Source organism: Vigna umbellata, chromosome 3 (genome assembly GCF_029865625.1).
Source record: "Vigna umbellata cultivar VRB3 chromosome 3, Vumbellata_1.0, whole genome shotgun sequence".
Taxonomy (NCBI): domain Eukaryota; kingdom Viridiplantae; phylum Streptophyta; class Magnoliopsida; order Fabales; family Fabaceae; genus Vigna; species Vigna umbellata.
This window is the reverse complement of record NC_142167.1, coordinates 35,155,427-35,165,810: the sequence shown is the minus strand read 5'-3', so window position 1 is coordinate 35,165,810 and position 10,384 is coordinate 35,155,427. Positions and strand designations below refer to the sequence as shown.

Sequence of the window (10,384 nt, the reverse complement as noted above, 5' to 3'; positions counted from 1 at the left end):
TTCCTTCTAATTTTAAAAATAAATTAGAATTTTTCTTCTAATTTTAAAAATAATGAAGAATTTTCTTTCTAATTTTAAAAGTAATGAAGAATTTTCCTTCTAATTTTAAAAATAATAAATAATTTTCTTTGAAATTTTAAAAATAATGAAGAATCTTCCTTCTAATTTTAAAATTAATGAAGAATTTTACTTCTAATTTTAAAAATAATGAATAATTTTCTTTGCAATTTTAAAAATAATGAAAAATTTTCTATCTAATTTTAAAAATAATGAAGAATTATCCTTTTAATTTTAAAAATGATGAAGAACTTTCTTTATAATTTTAAAAATAAAGAAGAATTTTATTTCAAAAATAATGAAGAACTTTCCTTCTAATTTAAAAAATGAAGAAGAATTTTCTTTCTAATTTGAAAAATAATGAAGAACTTTCCTTCTAATTTTAAAAATGATGAAGACTTTTTCTTCTAATTTGAAAAATAATAAAGAATTTTCCTTCTAATTTAAAAAATAAATTAGAATTTTTCTTCTAATTTTAAAAATAATGAAGAATTTTCTTTCTAATTTTAAAAGTAATGAAGAATTTTCCTTCTAATTTTAAAAATAATAAATAATTTTCTTTGAAATTTTAAAAATAATGAAGAATCTTCCTTCTAATTTTAAAATTAATGAAGAATTTTACTTCTAATTTTAAAAATAATGAATAATTTTCTTTGCAATTTTAAAAATAATGAAAAATTTTCTATCTAATTTTAAAAATAATGAAGAATTATCCTTTTAATTTTAAAAATGATGAAGAACTTTCTTTATAATTTTAAAAATAAAGAAGAATTTTATTTCAAAAATAATGAAGAACTTTCCTTCTAATTTAAAAAATGAAGAAGAATTTTCTTTCTAATTTGAAAAATAATGAAGAACTTTCCTTCTAATTTTAAAAATGATGAAGACTTTTTCTTCTAATTTGAAAAATAATAAAGAATTTTCCTTCTAATTTAAAAAATAATGAAGAATTTTCCTTCTAATTTAAAAAATAATGAAGAATTTTGCTTATAATTTTTAAAAATATTGAAGCACTTCTATTCTAATTTTAAAAATCTTGAAGAATTTTTATTCTATTTTTAAAATTAATGAAGAATTTTTATTCCAATTTTAAAAATTATGAAGAATTTTCCTTCTATGTTGACAAATACTAACACGTGACACTAGTACAGATTTGACACGTGACACTGACATTAACTTGACATGTGACATTAACATTGTCATATGATCCAATATTGACTTGACATGTGGATAACTTTTTTAAAATTAAGAAAAAATTTGAAATAATTAATATAAAATTAAAAAACTACGAAATAACATGTGACACATATTGTTCATCTTTTGTTGATAATTTAGATGACATCATGTAAAAAGACCAAATTGAACATAATTTACTAAAAAAGGAACCACATTGAACATTAAAAAAAATTGAGTCCCACATTCAACATAGTTGGTGAAAATAGAGACCAAAATTTAAACCTTATTATTACTTTGTACTAGTACAAAAAATTGTCTTTTGCAATTGTTTGATCATGTTGAATTGTTTACAAATCTTACGCTACATGTTGAGACAAAATCGTTTAACATCTTTAAGTTTTGAAGTTTAACTTAAAAGAGAAAATGAAATATCATCTTAGAAAAAAAAACCCTTTAAGCTAAACCAGAAAGGTGAACATGTCTCATCAATAAGACTACACAAGATCACTAAGGAACCCTGTGGACAACAAAAGTCTAAATGTTAGGTGACAAAAGATCTATCATTTAAGAAAACACCATAGTGTCTTCCAAAGCGTCTAACCAAATGAGCAAAGAGGAGCTCAAAAGGCTCATACTTAGAAGTGCCTAAAGCCAATCCAAAAGTTGTTTCTCCAGACTACAACGATTGATAAAAATATTGTTAAAAAATGATAGATACTAGATGTTAAGTCAAAATTGTTTATATGCTTAAACGCTCTTATGTTTTGAAGTTTAACTAAATAACATTAAATGAAATAATAATATGAAAAGAACATAGGATGAAAACACAAGACTTAGAACCAAAATCCCCAACACAGAAAACCTTAAGAAAACACCTAGGATTTTAGGAAACAGAGAAACAACCAAGACAAAAAGCCCAAACATAATGCTAAAACAATTATCAAGTCAAAAGTGTCTAAGAGAGTTGAAGCTAAATGCATACAACTTATCATACCTAAAAGATATTCAATTTTGCTTTGAAAACAAAACATGTCAAGACGATGTCATTAACAAAACAAACTAAAAAACTAAAACATAAAGCATTAAGAGAAAACTTAAAGTAAGCTAAATGTTGTGTGTCTGAAAAGACAAAATCACAATAAACGTTTACTCTATCTAAATGATACCATGAGCCAAAACATTACTTCATCGGTCTTTAACCAACACGTATCTATAAAAGAAAAGCTTAATTGTTAAACGTACCTTAATGGTAAGAAATCAAAAAGCATTTTGTTGTTCTGAGCAAGCATTAAATGACATTAAATACTCAACATTCAAAAGCAACAAAAGTATCAAGAAAAGACATCTATTGTATGCACAGCACAATCTACTATATTCTTTGCATATGAGCTATTCTACACGCATCCACAAACTTCAAATCAAAATATCAAAAATGGACGTTAGAAAAAAAAAGATATTCACATAATGTTCTTCACTTGAAGTCATGTCTAAAAGAACGTATAACCTACTTTAAGCAAAGTACTGAAAAAATATATTTATTATGACAATAAACTTTATCCAATTCAAACCAAAAAAATGACATCCAAAAAATTCAAAAATTCCATGCAAGAAAATTGTTATTATTGTCACCGAAGGAAAGAATGAAAATAAAAAAAAAAAAGATAAATCACAAGAAAAAAAGAAGATAAAAATATTAATTAAACAATTTTATGTTAAACCTCTACCATTCCGATAAAAATAAGTTTCAATTATTTACAAAATTGTCGTTGTTATTTTTGTAGTCATCTTTATTTGGATTCATAGTAAATCGAGTAACATGAAAGAGTAATCCATAAGTGAATAAATAATAAATCTAGCTAATTAATCAAATATGAAATTTGTAAAACATTAATCAATAGTTTTAGAAAGAAAAAACTAAAACCATCAATAAAAGAAGGATATAATATATATATATATATATATATATATATATATATATATATATATATATATATAAGATAACTACTGTGAAGCAAGTTATATTGAACTGTCACCGTATGATATGCGGAGCAACTTATATGTATGGATGCTATATCACTCTTGTTAAAACACGGTTCAAATTTGAAACAGCACAACCACAACGTCAAAATATTTGGAAATAACAAAATTCATGATGAATTAATTCATGATGAAAAAAACTTCTGGTAGGCCAACTTCCCACGGAAGTCACAATATAAGAGATGCCGCCCATAATGATAATTAGAGCACACGTCCCTAACTCACAGGTCATTTCCTATATGACTGTAAAGTTATCATGTTTCTTTCATTTTCTTGATGTATTTCATGATAATACTTACATAAATTTTGGTGTCCTAATATTTACGCAACACAAATGTTACATGCCCCACATGCACTATCCACAGTAGCATATCACATTTCTTTATTACATATTTAGGATTTCGTAATGTTTACTAAAATCATGGATTAAATGGTTATTTAATTTAAATAAAGAATTACATGCGTTTTATCTTCTGAAAGAGATAAATGATTATTATTTCTGAATAAAATTAAAATGAGTTGATAGGAACCTTTGCTTCTCTAAACCGTGAATGACGAGGCGCCACCTTATAATTTCTCTTTACTTTTTAGCGACAAATGGAACACGCTCTTTCTGACGCGTTACATTTAGACGGTGAGATTCGTAGAAGCAAACAACATCCAAAGAGTGACAACGTCAACACATAATCAGTGTTACTTATACATTTGACAATGACAAGGGCATTCAGTGAAATCAAAGAGGGAAACACACGGGACCAAAGGGATTTTCTATGCTTTCTAAATCCCTTTACGATGTAACATTCAAAATCTGATACAAATAACACAAATCAAATCAAAATTAATAAGTTACAAATCAATTTATTCTTTGATTGTGGTTTGTGACACTAAATTAGACATGTAAAATGATGATGTTCCACTACTTGATATGTGAAATTTGTTATAGAAAAAAGTGATGAATAGTATTTTCTGAACATTTAGTTTAATTGTTTTTAAGAACTTATCCAACTGAAGCACGTAGTTTGTCTTTAAAAACTTATCCTTAAAATTACAAAATTAAAAAGATCTCAAAACTAACAAAATCTCGTAACCAAATTAAGGTTTTAACTTTTACAATATTAATATATTATAACAAAACTAGGGGAGCAACAGATGAGAAAATTGCTAGTTACGTTACAGCATAGTCATGGTTGAGGATAAGCCTTGTCCTTCTCATGAACCATAATGTTGATGCAAGTCACAGGAATCAAGGGGTGACCACATTAAAGTCAGCAAAAGTATGTGAAGGAAAAGCACAATAAAAGAATATGGACACAAGAGTTGGACCCCAAAGGAGATGACAACACATCCCTACGTCACATGCTTTCTGTGGAGAGTGAAACCACAATTCACAAGAATTTTACCTCTGCTACCAATCTTATTAATTTTAGGAACTCAAGGTTTCTGATATTCCCGTCTATTCTAATGCTAAATCACAATCTCACTACCTATAATTCATAAATATTGCAATAATTTAGCATTATTACTATGCCAGTGTTGTGTAGGAGCTTACATTGGGCCAACATGAATCATTTGCCTTGTTCTCATTGAACTTTGGAGCCTTTCTCTGGCATGCCTCAATGCATCTAAAGCTTCAAGGACACTAACAGTAATTGGTTTCGGGTTACTGGTACCTTGTGATGTAGGTGTCACAGTCACGGGAACTAATGCCAGAGAATTATCACACAGATATCCATCATTACTCTCATTCTCTGTCACTGATGATGATCTTGAGCTTAAACTGCTAAACCTGAAATAAAGCACAAAAATTAAAGCTTGGTGCCTTAATCAAACAAATTCTATTTCAACCACAAACTATTCACCAAATAGGTATTTTGCTTCTAAAATGATAATACACTCATAAAGTATAGCAGTCAACAACTTCATAATTTGTTACCTGAGGATTTAATTTATAGACAACTGATAGTTTAAAGATTTTCTTACATATGTAGTCTATTCACAAATCATGGTAAATAATAATTTTAATGATTTTTATGGTAATAATTATCTTTAGAACATTTACATTAACCTTACATTACAGTAAAACTCATTTTATTATACTCAACTCCTCTAATATTAAGACCATACAACAGAGAAATTTCACTGAAATAAACAGCTATAAACGTATTTTACTTTTTAAAAGTGCATTCCCTCGTTGAAAAAGAACCAAAGCCCGAAGCAAACGATCTAAATGTCAGCATCAAAACGTTCAAATCTAGTACCTGCTTTCACCCTTCTTCAAATTCCCATAGCTCAGATTCGGATTTTCGCCTAGGATTTGTGGGGAAGAATCACCCGTGTATGAATTACTACCGAAACTATCAGTATTCTGAGAGTCACAGTCTCTTGTACTGGACGGACCATTGTGGTTCTGAATAAGAGTAGAGGCTTCGGAAACATTGTCACTGTGATCTACATTTTCTGGCAAAGCTGGAATTTTTGCATCGTGCTTTTTTTCGTTTTCTTCTGAATGTTTGGAAAGTGAACTAATCCAAGATGACCCACAAGAATTTTCACATTTCTCCGACGAATCAGAATGTTCCAATTGCCCTGACTTGGAGGGTATGCTGAAAGATCCAACCTTGATTTTTAAAAATCTGAGCCTTCTTTCAGCTTTATCTCTTAATTTCGTCTCTTCTCTAAGCAGTTTTTCCAGCTCAACTAACTGTCTCCAGAATAATTTTTCATTAATTTTCGGGAGAGAAAAATGGAAACACAGGATAAAGTTTGTCAGACAAAAAGCCACACAAGATGAACAGCAATGCCATTTTCTTTCCTTTACAGAGGTGATCCAAACAGTGCCACATAAAGTGAACGAAACAATTATTCAAGATTGACGGTGTTGTTAGAACAAAAGATGCATTGTAGTGTTATGTTATGGTATGTTACCTTGTTCCCCATTGATTCTGCTTCCATCTTGGCCACCCTTGAAGCCTGTCTCTCTGCCAGTAATCTCCCTCTCAGGGACTCCACAGTGTTCAGATTCAGACCCCCCTCTTCCACTTTCTTGCAGCTGAATTGACACATTGAACAATGTCATTCCACTTTTGTTGCCACTGGGTGCCCCATTTCACAATGCAATGTAAGTGAGATAGATAAAGAGTGAAAGAGAACAGAAACACACCTCCAAATGTGGTCCTTATCAGCAGATACCTCTTGCTGGTGACCTACATTTTCACCACACCAAGACCCCATCTATACTGTCTTCAGATCAGACCTCAGAAGTGTTTTGAGTTCTTTTATGAACAGGGAAAAAGGGAATGTAATGGTTCTTTGGAAGATGAATTCTTGTAAGGTTCAAAAACAAATGCACTTTGCCTTTTCAAAAAAAATCTATAGGGGGAATGGAATCTTGCTCACAACAACTCACCCAAGGTGATTTTTTTATTTTGAAGTCCCTGTCCAAGAGTTATAAGTAAATGAATAATTAAATACTCACCTACAACTACACTTGAATGACGGTAATAGTTTAAAAACACATTCTGTATTTTTCTCCTATAAAAAAGAGATCTTGTTCCTTACGCTTTGTTCACCGTTCAAATTTCTAAAATTCAACAACTAAAACAATGTTAATGTGAGTAGACATTTATAATCACGTAAACATTCTTTTAGTGTCCTTTTTTTGACTAAATTTGTAAAAAAGAATGTATCATTTTATCGTTTTCTATTTTTAGTGAAATTCAATTACCCAGTTTCTTTCACTTTGAGTGAGACTATCGACCGATCAAACATAAATTATAGCTAAACACGTCTAACTCAGAGGCTTGCGTGAAGAAATTAACATATTAATTAATGTTTTAATGCATATTGCAGTTGCAGTTGCAGTTGCAATTGTCAAAGCTGAATATTAAATATTAACAACGGGAAATATTAACAGTATTTTTGTTTATTGATTAATAATTAAACTGTTTTGAGTTTGGTGTTTCTGTTTCTGAATTCATTGTCTGGTTGTACTTTTGATTTTAAAACCCTGTTTGAGTTTCAAAATAAAATTTAATAAAACAAATTAATTTTCCACCAGAAATTGTTAAAAAAAAAGAATAAATTAGATCAGTGTTATTTTATTGGACATAATATTTATTTCAGGCAATCTTACAAGATGTCCTATGTAATATTCGAGAAATATCAACTACAGATTTTTCTACATTAAAAAAATTGTAAGATGATTTAAATTTATTAAATGTTATTAATTTGAATGACTTTATTTAAAAATTAAGAGTGGAAGGAGATCTAGAAGTAGGTTATTAAAATATAGTTGATGCAGTTGCAGGCGGACAGCAGGCGCACACAATGAGAGGGTTTTGTGTGATACTGACAGAGATAATTCTTCAGCATATATTGGTTTTATCTGAAACATCCTTGTTAAATTTAAATTTTGAATTCACATGAAATGGGTGAGTTTGATTTTTTTTTTCAAACTTTTTCTTCACTACCTGCTACTCTTCTATTATCACGTGATCTTATTTAAATTTCTTTTACTTCTCAACCATCTCACTGTACCAAATTTCTCCAAATTTAAATAATAATATCATTCCTATAATTACTGTAAATTCTTCAAATTAGGATCGCTAATGAAATATAATACATCAAGTGTTCATATAAAGACAAACTTTACAAAATTAAGATAGATGGGAAAAAAATAGCTTTTCAAAAATTGCATTTATCAGAAATCTCTCCCACAACACACCTCTTTCATACTTCCATATTATATATATATTTCAAAAGAAATTTATCAATATGTTTAGATATATTATCTTTATTTTATATTTATCTTTTATCTTTAGTTAGTTAGTTAGTTTATCTACAACCTAAGATTGTTTTGAGGAAAAAGTTTATGGTGACTTTACCACTACATTGATAATGCTAATTCTTACCATTATCTAAGCATAATTTTAATAGCAAAATGAACTCTTTTTTAGCTTGTAACTTGCTTAATCCTCTAATTTATCTTAGTTTTATGAATAGTTGTGTTTTAGGCTACTTTGATGTAATTTCATCTAAAATCCTTATTTTGTAGTTAATAATGTGCTTGAAAGAATCTCCAACAATGTATAAAGCTGAACCAACCACAATAAGCAAGCACATCTGTAGAAAAAGAGAAAAATATGCAGCGTAGGAAAAGCAGGCCGAGCCCCCCCTGAACCAGGGAGCTGAGCGCCACCTGCACAGAAGCTGATTTCTGATGTGCTTGAGTCGGGCGCCCCCAAGAAGGGGACCGGGCGCCAGTCTCGCTGATGTGGCAGATTGAGCTTATTTAACCCTAAAACGCGAAGGGGTTTGAGTCTTTGGTGGTTTGGAGGCGCGATTTCACTCAGAGGAGAGCTTGGAGGGCTGCTAGGGCTTGTGGGAACACTCCCTTCTTCCTCTTTGGGTTCTTCTTCTTCTTCCATGGCCATTTTGTAAGCTTAAAGGCTCTCCATGGAAATGGAGAGCCAAACCCATCTTGTTGGGGTTAGTTGTAGCCTTTGAATCTTGTGTAATTGTTGAATGATTTGAATATATATATATATGTCTTTTCTATCAATTGCTAGTATTCTTGTTTCCAATCTTAAAGCTTGCATGTAATGGGGACGTTCATGACTTGATTTTGGGATTTCATGGGTTATGGGGACGTAAGATGGAACCCAGAACTGAAACAGGAGTCCTTGTGGTTCATTGATTCTAGGGATGGAAGATGATTCATATGTTATCTTAGATCCTAGTTCTTAATGCGGGTTTTGCTTGTTAATTAGTCAAGGGATTGATAGTTAATAGATAAAAGTTAGGCTCTTTCACCTAAGGGATTAGGGCTAGAGCAATTTTGTGGATTGACTTTAGTTAATTGATGGAAAGGAGATGAAATTGTGTATGTACAAGAGTAAATTGGTGAAACCTAACCTTAACAATGTCTTTTCAAATCATTTCTAGTCTATTCCATTTCTAAGTGCCTTCAACACCAAAGTCCAACCATTGTAAATACTCTATGTTAAATTTCTTGCACACCAACTGTTTGATAAAAATACCAAAAAGAGTTTCTTGTGTTATTTTGTACACTTTGATGTCTAATTGAGTTACGGAAGGAAGAATTATCATGTGTTGCACAAGTCCCTTGGGAGAGAACGATATTTATCACTTGTTACACTACGACCGGTGCACTTGTCGTTGGTTTTGCAGCTAACATACATCCACCGCTGCCGGTGGCGGCGTCATCTATTGTTGCTGGCGGCGGCGTCGTCTATTGTTGTTGTCTATGTCTGCCATTATCGAAGTTTTAGTTTTGATTGACGATCACGTGGTTTTGATCGTCTCGGCTAGGCGACCACCATGTCATTAATGACGCCTTCATCAGAGCTCCTACGCGCTCTTAACACCTTTTGAAATTATGGATTTGCTCCCTTTTTCGTTGTGCATGGTGGCATGTCTAATAGTAATTCAGAGTGTCGAGGTCGCTCGTTTTCCGTTTTCAGGTTCATCCTTTGTTGTTGCACGTCCCATCTCCTTTAAGCAACTATTTAGAGCATTGAGGTTGCTCTTTTTCCTTTTTCAGGTACCTTGATTGGAGAATCTTTGATTTTAATAGTTTCTCTCTCGTGTTCATCTATGACTTCTTCAGCTGTTGTCTCTTCTGACCTCTCTTTTCTCACCATTGCATTTGACTCGTCCATATATGCTTTTTTCCCATGGAAAAGATGGTTTTTGTTAGTTTATTTATAGTTATGGTGACTCTCCAACAATTACCTCTTTATCCACTAATGACATTCCTCAAAGGCAATTTGCAAGAAGAGATTTACATTGAGCAACCTCCCAAATTTGTTGCTCAGGGGAGTCTTTTGGGTTGATATTCCGTCTTCTATGTCGTCTTGTAAATCATTAGCAATTTGGTGTCACTCGAGTACAGAAGCAGATATTTTCACTAAGACTTGATGAATTATATTAATAACAAGCTTGGTACATATGTATGCACTAGCTTGAGGGAGAATGTTAGATATATTATCTTTATTTTATATTTATCTTTTATCTTTATCTTTTATGTTTAGTTAGTTTGTTATTATTTGTATTTTGGACTTAGACCGTATTTCTTCTATTATAAATAAAGGAT

The 10,384-nt window shown here is 30.8% G+C and overlaps 1 protein-coding gene across 1 annotated transcript; it reads right to left on the bottom strand.

The window, feature by feature from the left end:
- Positions 1–4,549: 4,549 nt before the first annotated feature.
- LOC124823956 (uncharacterized) lies at positions 4,550–6,799 on the bottom strand. Its single transcript, XM_088110430.1, has 4 exons — positions 6,431–6,799; positions 6,196–6,319; positions 5,529–5,971; positions 4,550–5,056 (listed from the first exon to the last, which is right to left on the bottom strand). The coding sequence occupies exons 1-4, from the start codon at positions 6,499–6,501 to the stop codon at positions 4,816–4,818; spliced, it is 879 nt and encodes a 292-aa protein (XP_087966556.1). The 5' UTR covers positions 6,502–6,799; the 3' UTR covers positions 4,550–4,815.
- Positions 6,800–10,384: the final 3,585 nt, after the last annotated feature.